General features: G+C 44.3%; 1 protein-coding gene across 2 annotated transcripts; it reads left to right on the forward strand.

The window, feature by feature from the left end:
* The first annotated feature begins 497 nt into the window (after positions 1 to 497).
* Positions 498 to 23,226, forward strand: LOC122481878 (probable G-protein coupled receptor 148). 2 transcript variants are annotated; one of them, XM_043578111.1, is made up of 4 exons: positions 498 to 615; positions 10,313 to 10,461; positions 10,548 to 10,657; positions 21,578 to 23,226. In XM_043578111.1, the coding sequence occupies exon 4, from the start codon at positions 21,600 to 21,602 to the stop codon at positions 22,512 to 22,514; it is 915 nt and encodes a 304-aa protein (XP_043434046.1). In that variant the 5' UTR covers positions 498 to 615; positions 10,313 to 10,461; positions 10,548 to 10,657; positions 21,578 to 21,599; the 3' UTR covers positions 22,515 to 23,226. The 2 variants fall into 2 exon arrangements, with proteins under 2 accessions (XP_043434046.1, XP_043434045.1); XM_043578110.1 differs by lacking the exons at positions 498 to 615; positions 10,313 to 10,461; positions 10,548 to 10,657 and adding an exon at positions 13,235 to 14,270.

A 23,226-nucleotide genomic window follows, 5' to 3' on the forward strand; every position in this document is an offset into this window, starting at 1 on the left:
CCGTGAGATCATGACCCGAGCTGAAATCAAGAATCCGACGCTCAACCAACTGAGCCACCCAGGCGCCTCTCAGAACCTACATTTGAACTCAATTCCCAGCCACTTCATACCAGCATAAAAGTATGAGAAGGTGTAAAATATACCTTGGACTTGTCTTCATCGGGTACAAAGGAACTTAGATAGACTCTCCGCCAAAGTCACTAGTCAGGGACTGCTGCCATGAGGGTGAATTCTTCCCAGGATTACTGGTTTACCAAATGCAGCAGGGGGGTGGATCTGGGCGGCCTGAGGGTGGTCCTCCAACAGAGAGAAGAGGATGCTGGGTTCTGGGAGGGAAAGCATACAACTAGGGGAAACGGAAAAGAGATCCGAGGGGACGTGGGCAGAGCATGGGTTCTACCTGCCACACCTCTCGTGTGAGCAGATTGGATCCAATTTTATCACTCTTGATTTTATCCATTGTTGCCCACAGTAACCTCCTTCTGGAGGAAGTGAAAACGCTCGAAACGAAACATCCTCCTAACCAGCAGCCGGCTGCCAGCTGAAAACAAGTGTGACCGGGTTGGAGGAACAGGGACAGACAGTCTTGGCCAAGCTGATTTCTTTCTCAGAAAAGTAAGTAGTCGATTGCTAAAAGTTTTTACGAAGCTGGTGACATGTGGGTATTCACAGGTGTTTAACTGTGTTTTGGAAAATGGAGGATGCATGCTTTTGAGGAAGTAAATGCACTTGGCTTTTCTTCCTCTTTACAAGAATCTCCGAAATTTAAATAAATTTAAATTTAAATTTAAACTTGTCTATTCAAGTTGCAATATAGTTTTTTGTTTTTGTTTTTGTTTTGGAGAGAGGAGGTGGATTAAGGTAATGTAGTTTACTTTTTTTAATTGGATTTATTGGGGTATAATTTACATACAGCAAAAAAAAAAATCACCTTTTGAATCCTACAGTTCTTTGAGTTTTAAATTTTAACAAATGTTTGCCGTTGTATCATTCAAGACTTAGAACAATTCCATCAAAACAAAAAACTTCCCGGGGCACCTGGGTGGCTCAGTCGGTTAAGCGTCCAACTTCGGCTCAGGTCACGATCTCGCGGTATTCGAGCCCCGCGTTGGGCTCTGTGCTGACCGCTCAGAGCCTGGAGCCTGTTTCGGATTCTGTGACTCCCTCTCTCTCTGCCCCTCCCCCTGTTCATGCTCTGTCTCTCTCTGTCTCAAAAATAAATGTTAAAGAAAAAAAAATTAAAAAAAAAAACCCAAAAACAAAAAACTTCCCTTCTGCCTCTCTGTAGTCATCTCTCTCTCCATCCCTAACTCTTGGCAACCATTGATCTGATTTCTGTCTCTACAGTTTTGGCTTTTCCAGAATATGGTGTAAATGGAATTATGCATTTGGTATCTTTTTGGGTTTGGTTTCTTCTGGGGTTTGCCCATATTGTGTGTGTCAGTGTGTGTGAGTATAGCTTAACCATTCCTTTCTATTGCTGATAAGTATTCTCGGTATCAACATACCAAGATTTGTTTGTTCACCAGTTAATGGGCATTTGGATCGTTTCCACTTTTTGGCTATTATGCATAATTATGCTATGAACATTTGTGCACAGGTTTTTGTATGAACGTATGTAGTTCATTTCTCTTGGGTAAATACGTAGGAGTAGAAGGGCTGGGTCACATGGTAACCGTAGAAACTTTTGAAGAAACTGCCAAACTGTTTTGCAAAGTTGTGCAACCACTAACACTGTCCAATTCCAGATCATTTTCTTCTCCCTGCAAAGAAACTCCATAACCATTAGCAGTTACATCCCATTCTCTCCTCCCCCTGGACCCTGGTAGCCACTCATCTAATTTATGTCTCTATAGATTTGCCTGTTCTGGACACTTCATGTAAATGGAATCATATAATATGCGGGGTTTTTTGGTTTGTTTGTTTCTTGTTTCTTTTACTCAACATAATGTATTCGAGATTCATGCCTGTTGGAGCACGTATCACTCCTTTTTCATGGTTGAATAATATTCCACGCTGTGGGTAAACCCCACTTTGTTTATCTACTTATCAGTTGATGGACACTTGGGTTGTTTTCACTTTTTGGCTATTATGCACAACGTTGTTCTGAACATTTGTGTACATGTTTTTGTGTGGACGTACGTTTTCATTTTGGGGGTATCTAGCTGGTATGAAATTGGTGGGACATATGGTAATTCTATGTTTGCCTTTTGAGACATTGCCAATTGTTTTCCAAAGTAGCTGCTTCATTCACATTCCCACCGACAGTGTACGAGGGTTCCAGTTTCTCCACATCATCTCCAGCACTGGTTTTTGTCTTTCCTTTTGATTTTAGCTCTCCTAGTGGGTATGAAGTGGTATTTCATTGTGGCTTTAATCTATCTTTCCCTAATGCCTAGTGATGATAAGCATCTTTTCATGTCTTCTTGGCAGTTTGTATGTCTTCTTTGGAGACATGTCTATTCAAATACTGGGCTCTTTAAAAAACTGTGTTATCTGTCTTTTCATTATTAAGTCATGAGTCCAAAGGTGGGAGTTTTGAATATGGAAAAAATTATACACTTTTTATTTGACGGTTTGAGCTTTTTGTGTCCTATAGAATCAATATTTGCCTGACCTGAGGTTGTAAAGATTTTTCTCCTATTTTGTTTTCTTTCCCTAAAAGCTGTATAGTTGTTGGGTTTACATTCGGGTCTATGATCCATTCAAGTTGAATTTTGTATATGATTCAAAGCACACATCAAGGTTCATCTTTAAAAATATATAAATATAAATGAAAAAAATATAATTGTTTTAGCACTATTTGTTGCAAATATTCTCCATTGACTGTTGATTTACCATGACATCTTTTTCCAGACACTATCATTGGTATAGGTCTCTCCATATACCAATATCACAGTGTCTTAGTTATTGTAGCTCTTATGGTAAATCTTAAAATTCGGTTGTGTTATTCCTCCAACTTTGTTCTTCTTTTTCCAAGTTGTTTTATGTATTCTAGGTCCTTTGTTTTTATGTACAAATTTTAGAATCAGCTTGTTAATTTCTTTTCTTTTCTTTTTTTTTTTTAAAAAGCCTCCTAGGGTTTTGCATTGAATGTCAAGATCACTTTGGAGAGAACTGACAATTTAACAATATTGAGTTTTCTGATTTGTGCGTATCTCTTTGAAGAGATAGTGTTTAGAAAGTCTCATTGTTTTGCTCAGTTCCTATATGTTTATTGCTCATGATTGACAATTAGTCTAAGTCCAAAGTGACCGTTCCCCTCTTCTTGCCAAGGTTGGTTCAGGAATGGGCTTGTGACTCAGTTCTGGCCAATAGGCCGGAGGAAGAGTTCTGGGAAAGATATTTCTGTCCTAAGAAGACTCCGGAAGAGAGGCCCTTTTCTTTCTCTGCATGTTGTAATGTCTAGATATGACAGCAGGAACTGTTGTGGTCATCTGTGAGGGGAATCAGAACGAGGGCAAACAGTCAGCCTGCAGAAGATGACAAATCGAAAAGACAGAGAGGCCCTAGACCTTGATGATCGCGCGAAGCCAGGGAAATAATCAACCTTGGAGCCTACACGACCTTCCTTGGTATAGGAGAAAAAGATTTGCACGACAGCTCAAGTCCATAAGAGTTGGGGGTTTCTGTTATGTGTAGCAGGAATCATCTTATCTAACATGTCTAGTCTTATCAGCTGCAACACATTCCTGAAAAATCACAGGCTATAGATTTTCCACTTAAAAATATTTTTAGTTTATGTTCCCACTGTTTATTTAAAATGTGCACATTGTTTTTTATTTATTTTTATTTTTATGTATTAACATTTTTTTTAATGTTTACTTATTTTTGAAAGACAGAGACAGAGTGCGAGTGGGGGAGGGGGAGAGAGAGAGAGAGAGAGAGACCCAATCCAAAGCAGGCTCCAGGCTCCCAGCTGTCAACACAGAGCCCGATGTGGGGCTCGAACTCCCGAGCCGTGAGATCATGACCTGAGCCAAAGTCAGATGCTTAACTGACTGAGCCACCCAGGGGTCCCTGCACGTTGCTTTTTTTTTAAATTTACGAATTCAATATATGAATTTAGTCTCATTGTAAAGATACAAACTATACACACCTGATTAATGTAAAAAGTCAAAGTTTTCCTCCAGCCTTCCCTTTCCCCCAAGCTAACCCAATACCCTTTCTGGAAAATAACCATTATTGTCAATGTGTTGTGCATCCTTCTGGAACTTTTTCTATGAGTGAAAGGGACATATATCAGTATATGTTAAAAACATAACTTATTTGGATATTTAGAGGCACAGGTGAATGAATATTTAAATTTGCAAGGGCTTTTTAAAAAACAGAAGAACTTTTGCCTTAGGTGTATTGAAATTATTCTAAATGTTTTTCCTTTTATGGGAAAAACATATTGAGATACGCGTTATATATCATAGCTCACAATCCAGTAGAGAGTCCTGCAATAATTTTCTGGCAACCTTTAAAAAAAGATAAAAATGTTTATCTGAAAAGAAATACACTGATGCCATTGAATGCCGGTCGATGGTAGTTATAAAGTACACACTCAGCGTGGACGACACAGCCAGTGTTGTTAAAATTACACTCTTCCACCTGTTGTGATGGTTGTTCTGTTGCCTCCAGTATACTTTTCTTCCACCCGTAAAGTCTAGGGCTGTGACTTTAAGCGAAGGGGCTAGTAAAAAAAAAAAAAAAAGTGTTTCACCATGTTGGATAACATGACTGCATGAGTCAGAGCTACCTGGACTAAAAAACTAAAGTCAATATTAAAAGAAATGTTCATTATTTCCTCCCAAACTCCTGCAATCCCATTCCCTGAATTAATTACCATTAATAATTTTCTTTATCCTCTTTTATGCTGGTGTGTGTGTGCGTGCTGCGATGTGTGTGTGTGGGTAGAATGGAGTCGTATGTTACTCTTTAAGTTAGGATACAGGTTTGAGTCCATAATAAAGCCCCAAAATAACAGTGGCTCTCACAGGAGAGAAGTTTATTTCTTGCTCATGAAAGAGTCCAGTTATAAGCAGTCTAGGAGGTATGGACTTGTCACAGTGTCAGTGACACAGGGTCCTTCTGGCTTGTGCTGTCATCCCCAGGTATCTTGCGCATCTACAAGATTACCACCATTTCTTCACTCCCACCCAAGGAGGGAGTGAAAATCCAGGGGAAGGCATTTCCCTTTAAAGAGCACAACCAGGAAGTTGCACATAACCGCTCTCATCCCACTGGCTATCGTTTAATCACAAACCACATCTCACTGCAGGGGAGGCCGGGGAGAAGTAGTCAGGGGTGGAAGGGTCCAGACAACTCCAGGCTGCCTCCCTACGGCTCAGTCTCGGGCTCAGTCTTGGTTTGTTGCTGCTGTGACTTCTCTGGTTAGAGAATGACACAGAAAGGGCAGGAAAAAAGTAAAATGAAAAGATTGATCGACTTAATTAAAATTCAAAACTTCAGAACGGTGAAAAATACTGTGTGCAAATTAAAGGGCACGTGGCGGCAAGCAACATGTATAATACGCAGGTGCGTAATAATCTTACATATTAACAAGTGTTGCAAATCTGTAAGAAGTCAGTGCTTCAATTAAAAATGGGCAAAGGGGGGCGCCTGGGTGGCGCAGTCGGTTAAGTGTCCGACTTCAGCCAGGTCACGATCTTGCGGTCCGTGGGTTCGAGCCCCGCGTCGGGCTCTGGGCTGATGGCTCAGAGCCTGGAGCCTGTTTCCGATTCTGTGTCTCCCTCTCTCTCTGCCCCTCCCCCGTTCATGCTCTGTCTCTCTCTGTCCCAAAAATACATAAAAAATGTTGAAAAAAAATTTTATATAAAAAAAAAATGGGCAAAGGATGCCAGTGGCAATTTAGAAAAAGAGAAATACAACAAGCAAATAGATATATGAAAAATAAACATTATAAGCATGCTATATGATTTTTTAAGTGCAAATTAAGCAACAAAGGGTATGCACCATTTAACACATCGATAGGGACTACTTGTGTTGAAACTTTATATGTGTGGAAACTTTATATATGAGTTCCTTTATATGTGTTGAAACTTTATATGTGTTGAAACTTTATATACGAGTTCCTGGCTGGGAGGAGGAAGAGAGGCTTTTTGAGCATTCTTGTGGTCTGTTGCTTGGAATATAATTGAAATAAATCTTTGGGAGGGCCTTTTGGCAATAGGAATCAAAACCCTTGAAAAAGTACATACTTTGACTCAGACATTCTACAGTAGAAATGCGTCCTAAGGAAAACGTATGTTCTCTAGTATTTAGAAAACTCAACACAGAATTGTTTACAAAATATAGAAAAATCCAGAAACAATGTAAAATGCCCCCTCAAAAAGGAATTGGAGAAGTAATTTAATGTCTGTCCATATAATGGACTACGCTGACGAAATTAACAATTTTGTAAAAGTATATTTATCTTAAAAAAGGAGAGATGGTTATTATGTATTTGTAGGCAGGAAAGCATAAACAATGTGTACAAGATGGCCCCATTTTAATAAAAGTATCTACATGAGTCATTTAGTATGCAACTCATAAGCAATAGAAAATTCACTTTAAACTCACTTCAACAAGCAAATTTATTTGTTCATATAAGTAGAAACTCCAGAAGTAAGATAGATTTTAATGTCAGCTGAATTTAGCAGCTCAGAAAGCTCCTTAAAAACCCAGTTTCTTTTTATATCTCTTTTTTGCCTTCTGTAGCGCCTGCTTCGGCTGAAAGTTGGTTTGTGTCACGGAGGCAAGCTGGCCTCCAACAGCTTCCGGTTGTCCAACCGCAGAGAAGGGAGTGTTTCTCCCCAGGTCTCTGGCGGGAGCCCTACGCTTCCTTCTGACTGGACCACCTTGATTGCGTGGCATTTCCAGAGGCATGCTTTGCATTGATTGGCTTAGGTCTGGATGGGGTACTGGTTCCTAAAACAAACACTGTTGGCAAGAGCATAAGATTATTGTAATTTAGTTTAGCCAGATCAGTCTCTATAATGGAGGTAGACATGGGGTAAATCCCAACAAATCTGCATGGATATTCTACAATCGTGTGAAGTGGAATGGATGTTGAAAAGCTCACCCTCACCGCAGGAAACAGCCCGGAAGGATGTATACCAACGGCAGTTATCTTCAAGTGGAATTATGGGGGATTTTCATTTTTCTTATTTATGCCTGTTATTTTACATTTTTCTTTTTTTTTTTTTTTGCTAATTTTACATTTTTGACAACAAACATATTACTTGAAAAAGTTTAAAAGGAAACGAAGGCTATAAATATGAGAAAAAGTTGGTGTATAACACTTGCGATGTAATTAACAGATTGAGAGACTTAAAGCAGACATGTTGGCAAACAGGAAATCTGAATTTTCAGAACGGCACCAACTGTGCCTTGGAGAAGCTTCTGACTGCCTTTCTCTTGCCTCTGTATGAAACTGTGGTCATTTCTATAGCTGTACCATGAGAGTTTTGAAGGCTAGCCTGGCTTAAAACCATTGGTTCCAGTGGCTTGCGTCTTTCCCTCGTGGTGGGGTGACGAAACTTTTTAGCTCTCTCTAGAGACATTTTCACTTGTCAGCTTGAAACACCATGAAGTGGGTCCCAACTCCAGAAGGGGTGCAGAAGGGGAAGCACTGGCCTCAGGTTCCTCTATTTCTTCCTTGGACAGAAGGAGCAGCGTGTTCTTTCAAGAAGTGGCTAGCACAAAAAGTCCCCGCTTCCTCTGAGAGCCCGCAGCTCTCGGGAATCACAGTGTGAAAACTGGCTGTGGTCCCAGGGAAGGGGCTCTGGGTCTGAGGCTCAGGAGCCTGGGAGAATGTGAAGTGAGGCACTTCTCTTGACTCACTTCTGTTAGATGCTGGGTATTGGGGGTTCTTCCCAGGATTTATGGAGAAACTCCTGCTACTCTTCCACATACTTTTTTCCTGGAGAAGAGAACTCAGTTTCCCACTGGCAGAAAAGACTTCCACTCGTAATGTAAGGTGAGGAGTTCTTATGTCTGGGCATCTCGTTTCTCACTTTTATTTCTGCTTGGCATTGACCCTCAGCTCTGCATTTTCGGAAACTTGATTTTATCTGCACATGCCCTTCTGGAATTATCCCATGGTGATGATAAGCAATACACTGGCATTTTGGTTTCATGATGAGAACTAAGCCCATAGGACGGAAATGCTCCAGTCTGAGTGGTCGAGGCACCCTGGTCTCAGTAGGAGAATACCTGTGGGTGAAGAAATGAGGCCCGAAAGTGGATATTGGAGGGTCTTAAGGCGCCATTCTGTGTTTCTTCTAGTGATGTCATCTAACCTCCACCAGAATGTAAATTTCACTCAGGGAAGGACCTTGTCTGTCTTCTTCAAATTTGCATCCACCTCATCTAGAACAGTTGAAGGTACTCAACTGGCTGTTGAGTACTAAGAGGCTGGCTAGCTGTATGGATGAATGTTTCTGATTTTTTAGAGTCACTGTCCCATGAGAAGTTTTCCTTGACTCTTTTAGGAAGATTAGACTCCCTCGTCTGGTTTCCATGGCACTTGGAATTAAGCACTTAAATTACAGAATCGAAACTATTTGCTTGCTCATCTATCTTCCCTAAAAGGTTGCGGGCTCCACAAATGCAGGGATCCTGCCTTATTTTTCCATTTAACTAACTATAGATACTTCAGAGTAGTCTAGCACATAGCAGAATAAAATAATAACACTGTGGCGAGCTCATGAGTATCTCTCAGCTTATGGGATATGCTTATTAAGTAGATCAGGATATTGCATTACTCGGGACCCCTTTGCTTTTTCAATGGTGATGCATTATTAACTTCTTACTCTTTGCTTTTCATTGCTTCCAAGGGAACAAACATCCTTCCATTTTCAGCTGCTATTTCAATACCTTTCTGTCGAACCTACAAATACACTGAATGGTTTCCATAGATTACATTTCCAGGATCAAACTAGTCACCTCCTGATGTGGTACAAAGAGGCACCTTAACCTCACAAGCAAACCATCTCTAAGTCTTAAAGTAGCATGCATTAATACCATCTAGAGACAGCGCATCCCTCTTTGGTTGTATGGATTCTTACTTCTCTGCTCACACAGACTAAAGTCCCCAAACTGGTCCCCACTCACTTTTGGCTCATCCCTTTTATCACCTACGGTCCTCTCGTTAGTGCACTTGCCTTCTGACCAGGTCACATTTCCTTTGGGGCCAGGTGGGGATTTGCATGGTGCTACTCTGACATCTCTAAGAGCAAATGTCCTCATGCGGCTCCAGCCCTGGGTCGTCCAGAAATAATATTCAATGTTTTGAGACCAGACATTTAGGGAGTCAAAACATAGACTAAATGGCAACCACACATTTAAGATCAGGGTAGGCTGAAAGTCTGAAACGGGGTAGGTGCTCAGGTTAGGTGAAATTGGCGCTAACCAGAGACTCATGATATAAGCCTGATTCATGGACTTTGCTACAGCCAAGGGTTCCATATTTGCTGTTAGTTTGCGGGAGGCTGAGCTCATGGATGTGGATGGTTTAAGCGGCCAAGGAGGTGGTGAAAAAGAAGGCAGGAAATTTATAGTTCTTTGGGAAGGTTCTCGGAGTATGGGAGCAAATCTCAAGGCCAGAATGACACAGATGTACATTTGTGGGGTACACACCGCTGGGAGATGTACATCAGCCGTTGCTCTCCTATCTAAAGCCCACCCTCATCTCCCAGGAGGCCTTGCATCCTGCGCTTGTGTTGTCGCCTGGATCCATCCAGTTGTCTTGCACACTGAGAATCCCTGTGGTGACTGGTCATTATTCTTTGAGGGGGCAGCTTCATTATATGTCTGCATTCTGCTGGCTTTGAAAGTCATTTGGGTCAAAACCAGAAGTTGGCCAGTATGTAGGCCTAGCTATCTCTACCTCTCAAACACACCTTTCCTTAAATTCGATTATTTCGGGGCGCCTGGGTGGCGCAGTCGGTTAAGCGTCCGACTTCAGCCAGGTCACGATCTCGCGGTCCGGGAGTTCGAGCCCCGCGTCAGGCTCTGGGCTGATGGCTCAGAGCCTGGAGCCAGTTTCCGATTCTGTGTCTCCCTCTCTCTCTGCCCCTCCCCCGTTCATGCTCTGTCTCTCTCTGTCCCAAAAATAAATTAACGTTGAAAAAAAAAAAATTCGATTATTTCATGGCTGTTTGCCTTCCGTGTGCATCATTTACAAGTTAGCCTTTATCGTTGGTCCCCGTTTCCTATCCACAGTGCCAGTCTTTTTTGCCAGTTGTGGTTTTCTAGAGGGCTTCTTTATTCTGTCTTCTTCCATCAGCCTTACTAAACTTTCTGGTGTTCTTGCTCTTTCCAGTGAGTTCCTCCTGCTAGCCCCATGTCTCTACTGTCCGGGATTCATCTCATCATTTCCTGCCCTGGTTTTTCATGCAAGAAAAAGAATACCTTCCCCAGATCCTCTTCTTGGGAAAAGGAGAAGAAAAACACACATCTGTCTCACCAAAGGTTTGTGGTTTTTCATAAGTTTTCTCCAATTCAAAATGTGTGAAATTGATCTATGTTTTTGTCATCTCTCTCAAACACTACACCAGTGTGCATACCTGCTCTTACTTCCAAACTCATGAAGTAAATCTCTTGAGGGCAAAGACCATATCTCATTCTTCTCTGCAAGCTCAGCATTTAGCACAGTGCCTGTTACAAGGTGGGTACACAATACATGTTTATTGAATGAATGAATGAGTGAGTGAACATATAAGTGGAGAAAATGGGACATGGGTGTGAATTTTAAAATTCAGATTATAAATTTTTTTGATCATTCAAAAGTGGTTGAATGATAACATAGCTGGGGTTTTTGACATTAATAGTTTTCTTTGTCACCAATACTTAGAATGTAATTCCTGTTGAAAAATACAAAATAGGGGCGCCTGGGTGGCGCAGTCGGTTAAGCGTCCGACTTCAGCCAGGTCACGATCTCGCAGTCCGTGAGTTCGAGCCCCGCGTCAGGCTCTGGGCTGATGGCTCGGAGCCTGGAGCCTGTTTCCGATTCTGTGTCTCCCTCTCTCTCTGCCCCTCCCCTGTTCATGCTCTGTCTCTCTCTGTCCCAAAAATAAATAAACGTTGAAAAAAAAAATTTAAAAAAAAAGAAAAATACAAAATATAATTACAGATCATGTTTGCAAGATAACACTGATAACAATGATGTTTCTTTATTTGGGAATAAATCTATTAAATAAACAGATCAATATAGTGGTCATATTTTAAGATTATCACAAGGATAAATATTGAAATAGCCATTTGCTCTATAAATATGATTCAAAATTCTATGCCACTCCTAAAAGGCAAATATAAATGCTAGTGAAAATAAGCAAGAACATTAATAACTTGGTATAAGTGGACTTTAATACGGAAAAATGAGAGTCCATTCATATGGTAATAGATTTCACTGTGACCCGTGGGCTTATATCCCTGCCAAAGAAACTCTGTAAATATATACGCTTCTGAAAACTGAGAGAAATCAATTATATACTAATTAAGTAAAAGATAAAGTTACTAGCTATGTGCTAAGTAAAAGTTTTCAGAGAAGGCCATGGTTAAGGCATTCCACGGGTTTTACTTTCAATTATTTAAATCATAGTTTTCAGGTCTAGAGAGTCGACTTTGTATGACATATATAATCAAGCATAATATATAGTTTACTCAAAGATACCTAATACAGGTAAGAGAATTTGACAAGTAATGTATATTATATGTGGATTTCAAAACTAAGGGAGTTCTTTTCATCAGTGAAACAAATCATAGCATGTAGAAAAGGGTAGTAAGAATAGCTATAATACAACTGGAGCTTAGTTGGGGGAAATAGGATTAAACCTGACAGAAAGTTTACAGCAATCCCCAATGCTGAGTCAGAGAGAGAAGGACAAAGAGCTTCACGGAATCTGCTGATTCCAGCTTTGCCGAGATCGTACCAAGAAAACATCTGCTTTATGGCTAAAGCCAGGTGTGGTCTGTTGAGGCAGAAAGGGTATGTCCTGATGCTTGGGATGGGCCAACTCTTTGTGCCATGAAACAAACCCATTGGCTGTGGTGTGGAGGATTGCCTACCAGCAGGACACAGAATTCACTATCTCGGCAGCTATTGTTGATCTGTAAGCTTTAATAATGTTGAAGTGATACGCAGGTAATTAATTCTTGAATAGCTTAGTAATTTCAATAATCCAACAGTAAAATAGCTTCAGTGGGTTTCAAAACTAGATGCAACTCGATAGAGACAAACCAACAGACCGAAGACAAAATCCTCTCAGAGTCTGGGAAATGGTATCAGCAGTGAATCACATGCTTAGCAACATACAGATTACTGTTTGCTTTTTGTGGTTTATAGACATCATACTGACCTTTGGCATCTGGAGAGATAGGGAGGAAGGGAGAAAACTGTCTGCTTACTGCCTGCCCGGTTACCGTCAGGGGCTCAGGACCACGGAAGCTCCATGGTGTCGGACACCTGGCGTGTTTTAGTTACTGTGCTGTCTCCACCGATTAGATCCGTGTTGGTGGGCCCACATGGACGGGTTTACCCTGCTACCTGAAAGCCCAGTGTTCCTATGAAACCTTTCGTAAACCAGAACGACATCAAGCGAAGAAGCAATTACCATTAATTTATATGGAGAAACTTGTAAGCGTTCCCCAACCCCCCAAATTACCTCTCGTAGACTTTTCTGATACCACAGGACACATCTTGCTAATGGATACACAAAATAAATCGAGGTAAAACTCACAGACACAGCTCAAAACTCTGGCAGCCTGAAGACGAGATGCTGAGCACGGTTCCGGGGAAGCAGGTGGTGGGGCCGCTCTCGCTGCTCGGGACGCGTGCTGCCTCTGTCGTGGCTCCCTGCAAAACACATGCGGGATGCTATGGTGGCTTTTTGCCTTTTTTTTTTTTTTTTTGTAAAAACAAAAATCCTCTTTATTTCTTGCAGTTAGTAAAAACAGGAACTGACGTAGATCCTTCTCAAAAGCAAAGCGGTGAAACACGACCTTTCGAAAGGTGGATGATACCTATAGCTGCAATTCACCAACTGATAGAATAGATGTCTGTCGGCCAGGACTGCCACTTTTGTTCTTGGTTAGTCCCCTGCCAATGCAGAGGGCTCCTTCCAAGCAGAATTGAATGGCTCTGCTTTTAGCCAGTGGACCGTAATTTTGTATAAACTCATTACTTCAGTTTATATTAAGATTCACGGCAAATGTCGTTACATGTGATCTTCTTAGAGTTAGTAATGCACAATCCTTTTCTGAAATCCTAGAATGGCTCCTATGTCTATTTCTATCTGCAGATATATATGGGACGGCGAAATGTGTCCTTAAATTGTGTCCTTTTTGTTATCGCGGTGACTGTAATGTTAGATCACACACTTACTATTATTTAGGTTATAAAATGAAAAGTGCTTTGTCACCGTTCTTACGAGCTACCTTCTTTTCAATACTTCATTATTTAATATTTATTTATATTCCAGGTTTGGGGGAAATTTTTTCACCCTACCCTTGTTTGTGGGCAGCCTGGTGTTTCAAAAGTCTCAAGTAAACATGTGTGTGCATGTTGTTTTGCAAGATGTGTTTTTACGCATTAAATAGTTTAGAAAAGGCCAAGTTTCTATTAAAGCCGGGTGGCAGGTCTCTGGATTAATGAATCCTGTGAGTACTTCAAAGAATATCTGTGCATCAAAATTGTGGCCAGAACAAAACTGGGGAGGGAAACTAGAGAATTTCCCTTTATATATGAAAAGGCAAGTTCAAAGTTAAAAAGTTAACTGCCTAGAAAAGCACTCAGAAAAACGTGTGATTTCTCTGCCTTCAGAGGTCACAGGATACACCTTCAGAGGCTTTGTGATTTCATCCAGTTCCCACGTCACCTCCAGAGCTGTTCTCAGATGATTAACAGTCATAGCTAATATTTACTAAGTGCTTGTCCTTGACGTCGAGTGACTGGTGCTGAGTAGACACCGGTCTCCTCCCTTCCTTCCTGCCAGCTTTGAGGAGAATAACAGTGGAGACCACCAAAGCTTCCCAGACTGGAGTGGTAATTTTAAAATACCAGAGAAGTAAGGCCACAATTAGAGCAAAGGGGAAGACTAAACGTTTAACGTGGGGAGGGCGTGTCTATCGTGGGAGAGGAGACGTTCTGATCATCTGGGGAGGGTTCTAAGAGCTATTCTGGAAGTATCCACTTCATCTTATTGGCCTTCTGCCAGCAGCTACAGAGCACATGAAATCATTCCTGAAGTCTGTTCTCAGCTGATGAGTCCTTTCTGCTGGTGGTAAGTCAGATACTGGCCCTAACCTTGGCATCCACTGCCTGACTGACCGCGAGGCCCAGGAAGGAACGGCCCTCCTCCCTCTTCGAGGGCATAGGTTCTGGGGGTGGGGAGAGTCTGGAGAGACCCGTGGGAAGACCTTCTCAGCTACCTGGAAATAAGGTGGGAGCCGGGAGCTGCTCTGCCCCGTGGAATCAGTCTATTCGGGCTGCCAAGACAAAATACCGCAGACGGGGTGACTTAAACAACAGAAACTTAATTTCTCACAGTTTTGGAGGCTGGGAGTCCAAGATCCAGGTGCTGGCAGGGTTGATTTTCTCTGAGGTCTCTCTCCTTGGATTACAGATGACTGTCTTCTTGACGCCTCTTTACAAGGCCTTTTCTCTGTGTGCACGCATCTGGACGCTCTCTGGGTTTCCTAATCTCCTTTTCTTTTCTTTTTTTTTCTAACTTTATTTATTTTGGGGGAGAGCGCAAGTAGGGGAGGGGCACAGAGAGGGGGACAGAGGATCCGAAGCAGGCTCTGTGCTGACAGCGGTGAGCCCGATGCGGGACTCGAACCCACGGACCTCGAGATCATGACCTGAACCGAAGTCAGATGGATGCTCGACCTACTGAGCCACCCAGTCCCTTAATCTCCTTTTCTTACAGGGACACAGGGGCACCAATCAGATGGAATCACAGCCCACCCTCCCGCCCTCATTCTGACGTAATTCCCTCTTTAAAGACCCAGTCTCCAGATGCAGATACTGGAGGTTCTGGAGGTTAGGGCTTCGACATACGAACTTGAGCGGGACACAATTCGGATCACAACACCTGCTGAGTTTTCCTCTTTTTTCTTTTTACAAAAGAATTCAACCCACCCGCACCAGTACCGTTAGGAAAAACCTTAACAAACGACAGTAACAAAATGTCGTCTCAGAAAGCAGGAGAATTGGGTTTGAAGCCAGATTTCACCATTAACCGGCAACTCCCTGAGAGGTGTGTGGAGCTCCTCACAACTTTTATGTATGTGGAGTCTTTCCCTGACGTGGGGAGCGGGGTCGGGGTGGGGGGTGGACGCCTGGCCCAGTGGCTTAGAGATCACACCTGCAGGGGGGACTGCCTGCTCCAAGCTCCAGTGTCCCTGTCACCAGCTAATTAACCATTGGCTGAGTTCCCTCCTGCCTCTATCTCTCAGCTTTCTCTTCGGAAAAATGCAAATAATAATTGCGCCACCTTCCTGGGCTGGTGTGCTGACCGAAGGAGGCGTCTCTCACCAGAGCGGTCTCGTAGTGAGTAATCATCGCGAATTAGCCACTGTTCCAGTTTGTGTCGTTACCCGTTCCTTATCTCCCTTCCAGGCCCTTCCCCCACGTTAGCACACATCCGATGCTCCCTTGGTTTCCTTCGGAAGCGGGGTGTCTGTTGAGGAATGCTCGTCTTGGGTCCTCTGAACCTACCAAGTATTGTCCCACCTTGGCTCCTGCAGAGGTGAGGGGAAGGGGGAGATCCCAGAGCTGGGAGTGCCCCAGCGCTCGTGATGAGGACAAGGCAGGCAGTGGCCCTCCGTGGGAGGAATCTGTCTCCCTTGACCCTGCTGCTGACGAGGATGGGGGCACAAAACAGAGAGGACAAATGTGCTGCCCCAAGTTCATTAGCTCCCTGGAGAAATGGCTCCACGTACACGTGCTGTTGTGGAGGCACTGCCACCATCTTTTCCTGCCGATACGAAGATGAACAAAGACCAACCAAATGAGAAAGACCGAGGCCATCCACTCAGAATTTGCTAGAGCGAGGGAGACAGCCACAGTCGCTGCCTCGCAGCAGAGCCTCAAAGGCAGGCAGAGGAGTAGAGGGGAGCCTACGGGGAACACGGGGAGGCTTATGGGCCTGCCCAGATGGGAGCCTGGGGCCTGGAGAAGCTGGAGGCGGGCTAACTAGAAGTGGGTGTCTATGTGACTGTTCGGGAGGACGTACGTGGCTCTCTCTGGTTGGTCCTAAGTTGGAAGCAGGGACAAAAATCAGGGGCGCTGTCAGTGATTCATCGAGTCCTGGCCATTTGGGGCCAGTTGTTACAGAGGCTGTTGATTGGCTGGCTGGACGGTCACAAGAGACAGCAGGTTGCCCCCCCTGGGCTGGTGACTGTGGAGGACAGCTTGGTTTCCTGGCAGGTGGCTGCGGGTTGTGGATCAGAGTTTAATTTTTAAATATGGGTCGGCCTTATCCGTTGGTATATTCCGTCTCTCACCGAGGGCAGCACGTCGTCCTCAGGGGGTTGCCCCAAGCAACGTTCTTAGGATGAGACCAGCTGCTTCCCTGACGTTCTTAGGTGCCCACGCAGCCCTTCCCACACGTCTGCTTCCCACAGGATTTTCGCAGGGAGTGGTGGTGCCTGTTTTTTGCGGGGCAGTTGTGGCCAGAATGTAACTCTCTGCTGAAATTTGTTAGCCTCCAGGGTTGTCTTTCAGAGCTGAAGCCAAAGGAACATTTGGGGCCAGAAGAAAACAGGTATTCCCATTTTACGATCTCGGAAGAAAAACGCTCTAGGAATTATCCATAAGTGGGGGTCGTGCGTATAGATGAGGATTTATTTGTTGCCATGAGCTTCTGATATGCAAATATACCTCTGCGAGGGAATATGAACTTGGAGACCGGGAGCGTCTGTCTGGCTGCATGATCCTGAATAAATTACTCATCTTTCTGAGCTCTCATAAATAAATGAAAGGCACTAAAACTTGCCCTCGCTGATTTTGCAGATTTGCAACGTTCCTGTCTATAAAAAGAGTTTCAAGCCACCTGCTGTCATAGCAGCGTCTTCGCTGTGCACATTTGTCCTTTGCCGGGCTCCTGCTCGTCAGAGCTCCTATCAGACACCACTATGCAAGCAAGGGTGGGCATCGCATGTTGCCTCTTAGCCTGTGGCATGTGCTACTTCTAATTCTGATCATGCAAGTCTCCTCATTGCCTACGAAGCGAAGTTTAACCTTCGGAAGGGTATCGAGGCCCTCGAAAACTGGTCCTGGACTTTGTCCTCTGAATAAGCCTCCACTCCACCAAATTCAATCCGCTCATGGTTCCCACCTTGGCTTTTGCTGCTTTCTGTTGGCTACAATCTGCACTTCTCCTCGTCTCTATCCACCTTTGCCCCTGCTTTGCTCTAGTTTTCAACCTGGAAAGGCTGGATTCAAGTCTCACCTCTTCCAACGAGCTTTCTCTCACTGCCCCTGTGACCCCTTCTATTCTGAACAACGTCCCCCTGCTCCCCCCCACCTCCCACCCCCGCAAGAGACACCCAACCTTCTTACTCATGTGGCAAATGAGTGAAATGACACATGATGTTTCTGGTGTTTTCCATTGTATTGGATATTCATTGTATGTTTCGACGAACAAGGAAGATTGTGGAGTACAGTCATGTGACATCGTGCCGTGTTGATCAGAGTGTTAAACATACTAGAAAACTACAGAGACTAGTTCTTGCTTGCTCTCAATAGTAAATAGTTCCCTGAAACCGTATCAGACCTGGAGGGAGAGGGGTTTATTATAGCTGCAGCTACAGTCATTCAGGTGGAAAAAAGGAGGTTGTACAATTTTTTTTCCAAAGGAAGTACAGTGAGAGTCACTCAGGCTCTGTGTAGGGTTTCAAGTCTTAGAACACAGCCGGGCCAAGCCCCGCCCGTTGCTATTGGGGAGGTGCTATCAGGCGAACTAGACAGGTGTGTAGGGGCCGATGGGGGGCAATGCAGGTGCAAGGTAGTCCTGGTGAGCAGAAATGAGGAATCCAACAGGGAAGCTACAGAGAAGATGAGGATTCTGGGCAGAATGAGGGGTGAGAGCAAGATTGAATAAAGGGGGGTGGGTGCATAGCCCATTAGCTAGGTCAAACCCGGCAACAATGAGCCCAGGAGTGGACATTGTTGGGAGGCCCAGACGGACCATAGAAGAGCCTGGCAGGACTGACCCCCCTAATACTGGGACTCAGAGGCTGGGTTTTAGATCCTGGGAGGGAGCCTAGCTGGACAAGGCAGGCCCTGTCCTAGAGAGCTGGTGATTCTATTCAAGGCTCAGCCATGGGGAATCAGATGAGGACATTCTGCATCGAGGACAGGGCCAATCTTGTCTCAAAAATAAGGAAAAGTCCCAGATAAGAGCTGGCTGCTGTGGATGTGAGTGAAGATGACCTTGTGGACAGAGAGAAAGGATGTGGAGTTTGCAATCCTATGCGGCTGTGATGTCAGGGACGAAGGACCAGAGAAGGGAAGTGACTTTGGTGTCCAAAATCCCACTCCTCATTGGCAGCAGACCTAGGTTTAAAGCCCAGTTCTTGTGATTCCGCCTGGTGGGGTAGAGTGTTCTAACTTTGCCCCATCTCCACTGGAGCCCTCGGTGTCCGTGGTGGTGCCCTGAGGACAGTTACAGGAATGTGCTCTGGGAGAGAGCGATGAGGAGGCATTTAATGCGGGCAGATATGCATTTTTCTATCGATCGTTGAAGGGCTCTGGTGTAAGATTTTGACCGAAAAAGCTGTAGCTGAAAGAAAGCTTGATGATGAGTTTGACAATGACAATGACCATTTCAATTTCTTTGTATTAAGACATTTTTTTAATGTTTATTTATTTTTGAGCGTGAACGGGCGAAACCAGAGAGAGACACACACACAGAATCTGAAGCAGGCCCCGGGCTCTGAGCTGTCAACACAGAGCCCGATGTGGGGCTTGAACTCACAAACTGCGAGAGCAGGACCTGAGCCGAAGTCCAGTGCTCAACCGACTGAGCCACTCAGGCTCCCCTGACCATTACAATTTCTACTCCCCTCTGGAGAGCCGGGGAGTAGAGAAATAAATGCCTGGAGTTTGACCGCACGGCAATGGCACAAAAATCCATCCCAGCAGGGGAAATTCTCCACAAAGGGTGACAACGCAATATGCGAGGGAAAACGGTGACTTTGGCAGGGGTTGCATAAGGAGCCGTGGCATCTTAGATTCTCAGCAGCTTGCGGTAGCTGTCTCCACGGCGACGTGCCCTTTAGGAAATCAATGTAATATACTATGTCTCTTTAAAGTCCACTTTATATACTTACCACGCGAGGGGCTTATATAAGGGAATGGAAACCCAGTTAAGCTAGCTCAAATAATAGAGGGGTGTGTCATATTTTTAGGACCCAAGGACAGAAAATGCAGAGCAACCTCAATGGAATCAGAAATTCAGGAACCCAGGGGCACCTGGGTGGCTTAGTCAGTTAAACGTCCAACTGTGGCTCAGGTCATGGTCTCGTTGCTTGGAGTTCAAGCCCCACGTCGGGCTCTCTGCTGTCAGCTCAGAGCTTGGAGTCTTCTTTGGATCCTCAGTCTTCCTCTCTCTCTTCCCCTCCCCCACTTTCTCTCTCAACAATAAATAAATAAACATTTAAAGAAAAGAAATTCGGGAGCCCATGCTGTTCTCTTTGTCTTGCGAGGGCCTTTGTAGACTCTCAGGGACCTTGTCGTTCCCTCTGCTCTCCTGTTGCCCCTCGCTGTCACTTTCTTCACTCACCCACACTCCACCATTACTGGCAGGCCAATGACATGACATCATACTTGGGCCACATTCTCTGTGAGGACTTTGCAGTTGGATGTTTAAGAGGCAGACACCAGTGGATTCAGCACCGTCTCCAGAATAATTCTCCCTGCGTCAGATAGCTATCCCTAGTTCCACAAAACACTGAGGTGGTGGGGAAGTAAGGAAAGCTAGTAGCGGGGAGGCAACAGTTGGCATCTCTGCCATAGACTTTCAGAGACAGAGATCCAGAAATTCGGGGGTTCCCCAGGCTGTGGCACAGTGGGCTGTTCACTGCTGTGCAGGCTTGAGAAGATTCCATGAGGCTATTGCACACATCTTATCATGTCAGTGGCCACAGTTCCTCAATAATCCTAAGGTCCCAGCACCTTCCTGGACGGATGGTCTTCCAGCTGAACCACAGAAATGGTATTTCTACAAATGGGGTCCAGTTGGGTTGGTCACATGACATTGACCCAAGAAGAACTCGGAACATGCATTTGACGTTGGATTTCTTTTGAAGTTTATTTATTTATTTTGAGAGAGAGAGAGAGAGAGGGCTCAGGCAACTGGGGGAGGGGTGGAGAGAGAGGGAGAGAGAGAATCCCAAGCAGGCTCTGTGCTGTCAATGCAGAGCCTGATGTGGGGCTTGATCTCACCACGAGATCAGGACCTGAGCTAAAATCAAGAGTCTGACATTTAACCCACTGAGCCACCCAGGCACCCTTCTCCCCCAGCCCCCCCCCCTTTTTTTAAAGTGACCTTGCATTTGACATGACTTCCTTGTAGTGGTTGAGAGAATGGGTGCTGGCGTTGTACTCTGAAATTCAAATCGTGGCCCCTCTCCCCAATAACTATATATATATAACTATATAACTAATAACTGAGTAGGTTACTTAGCCTCCTTAAGTCTGTTTCCCCATTTGCAAAAAAGCGCATAATAAAACCACTCAGTGGAACATAAACCATACCCCAGGGTTAGAACAATATGCTCTAAAAACAGTTTTGATCCCTAGAAAGTACTGGGTAAATGTCACCGATGATTGCTATCATTTTTGTTAATATCTTTGTCATGTTTTATGGACCCAAATGAATTCCAGCCTCTGCATCAATAGCTTCCTCACATTCTTTACAGCTCTTGCCCTAATGCATTCCCCAGACCTTTGCATGTGCTGTTAACAAGTGCTTGGTGATTAATCAACTGAGTTTTACACCGTTGTGCTTTGTGGCTCCAAGTTGAAAAAGTTCTCACAATCAAAGATGGAAAAGGATGCACAGAACGTGGAACCTTGACCTGATTTTGAGCAATTTGCTGAGTACTGAGAGTCCACCTTTCAGACCTTCCTTTTGGATGGTTTGAGTATGTGCCCCTCTCCTGAGATAAAGAGAAGACCCCCAAATGATTTCTCTAGTTTCTTTTTTTTTAAATTTTTTAAAATGTTTATTTATTTCTGAGACAGAGAGAGACAGAGGATGAGTGAGGGAGGGGCAGAGAGCGAGGTAAAGACACAGAATCTGAAGCAGGCTCCAGGCTCCGAGCTGTCAGCACAGATGCGGGGCTTGAACTCACGGACCGCAAGGTCATGACCTGAGTCAAAGTAGGATGCTCAACCAACTGAGCCACCCAGCCGCCTCTGATTTCTCTAGTTTCTTTGGTTCATGTCCATACATCTAAAATTTTCATCCTCTATACCAAAAAACGTGCAATGTGTTCCTTGAGATTTACAAGGTCACAGAGTTGGAAAACCACCCAAGATGCTTCGTGATTCACTCTTTCTGGTGCTTTAATCCCTCAGGAGCCAAGTTGCCCTGAAGATCATGAACTTGTCTTCTGACCACTGCAACATATCGGATTGGCTGAGGCTGGAAGCAACGGTGAAGGCCTCTGTGTATGTGGTGGCCTTCTTCTTTGCCACATTCGTCACCGTCGTCATCATCACAATAGTGTTACAGAATTCGACGCTGAGGAGAGAGGTCCGACACATCCTCCTGTGCCACCATCTGCTATGCATCTCCTCCTACTGTGGCCTCGGGGTGGTTTTCCAAGGGATGCGGGCTCTGCTGGCCAACAGCCCCGTGCTGGTGTGCTGGGTGGTATTTGGGGTCCAGCTAAGTGTTGGAGAAGGGATCCTCTTTACGCTGGCCTTGATGGCGGTCAACACTTACCTGGCTGTTTGCTGGCCTTTGAAATCTCTGTCCTTTGTAGATTCAGTTAAGTACAGGATCCTGGCTGCATCTTGGATAATCATTATATTCAAGAATGTTTGCTTATTCCTCATAGAAAGCGCTAACCCCCCTCGAGTTGCTGTTTTTAAATCTGAACCCCTGTGCCCTGTGATCTTGAATGGCCCTCCTGCCAGAGCCGTTGGCATGGTTTTCCTTTTCTTTCTTCTGTCCATCATTCTTACAAGTTACTTTCTGATCTACCGAGAAGGCAAACGGGCTGGCCATTTTAATAGATCAAATATCAGAGCAAAAAAAACAGTCCTTATTCATTTAGTGCAGATGAGTTTGCATGTAATACCAATCCTGATATTCATAGGTTTGGGAAAGATGTGTGGGGTGTTTTTCTTTGCTTTAAACCTGGTACTTTTTGGAGTCTTTGCATTTGCACAGTGTCTTAACCCCCTGATCTATGGGCTCTGGAACAGAGAGCTGCAAAGCGGATTATACCACTGGATGTGCTGTCAGCTGTGGTGTGGTCACATTATGAACGACAGAGAGCCAGTTTAATCTGGAACTCAGCCACTCGGAACCAATGACTCTAGCCCTAGCGGACCATCGGCCAGGCTTGAGGACTTGCCTTTTACGCAACCTAAAATTGGTGCCTTGGTTTGATTCTGGAAGCGATGGGAGTAAGTCAGAGCTGTTCATCTGGCTTGCAAACTTCGTTGCTGTGTGCGCTGAACTGGCCTCACGGAAATCGTTTTATATCTTTAATTCTAAACCCAGATCAACATTTTTGGCGGCATGCCCTACTGCGTTTCAGTAGTCAGGCAGCTTTTGAGAACGCACTTGTTTTTAGAAATGGAGAAATAGTGCATGGTTGATAGGAAGAGAAATTTGGCTGTTCCTCTTCTATTAATTAGGGATAGGCTTCGCTGCATGTAGTAACAAAGCAGAAACCAAATAACAGTGATTTTGTAAAGTTTGAGATTTTTTTTTCTGATGTAAAAGAAATCTGGAGGTAGACAATGCAGTCTTATATCACAGCTCTGCAAGCAACAGGTTCGTTCTGTTCTACTCTGACATGCTTATGCTACCTCATGGCCCAAAATGGCTGTTAACGTTCCTGTCATCATGTTCATGCTCCAGCCAACAGGAAGGAGTAAGGGGCAAAGGAAGGTCTATACTCTCCTTTTTTTAAAAAAATTTTTTTTCAATGTTTATTTGTTTTTGAGAGAGAGAGAGAGAGAGAGAGCGAGCAGGGGAGGGGCAGAGAGAG

This window comes from Prionailurus bengalensis, chromosome C1, assembly GCF_016509475.1.
Source record: "Prionailurus bengalensis isolate Pbe53 chromosome C1, Fcat_Pben_1.1_paternal_pri, whole genome shotgun sequence".
Lineage (NCBI taxonomy): Eukaryota > Metazoa > Chordata > Mammalia > Carnivora > Felidae > Prionailurus > Prionailurus bengalensis.

Coding starts and splice junctions, on each gene's coding strand:
- LOC122481878 (XM_043578110.1), top strand. CDS start 14,251: ATGAGTCCTTTCTGCTGGTG. Junction 14,271..21,577: donor ATGAGTCCTTTCTGCTGGTG/GTAAGTCAGATA, acceptor TTAATCCCTCAG/GAGCCAAGTTGCCCTGAAGA.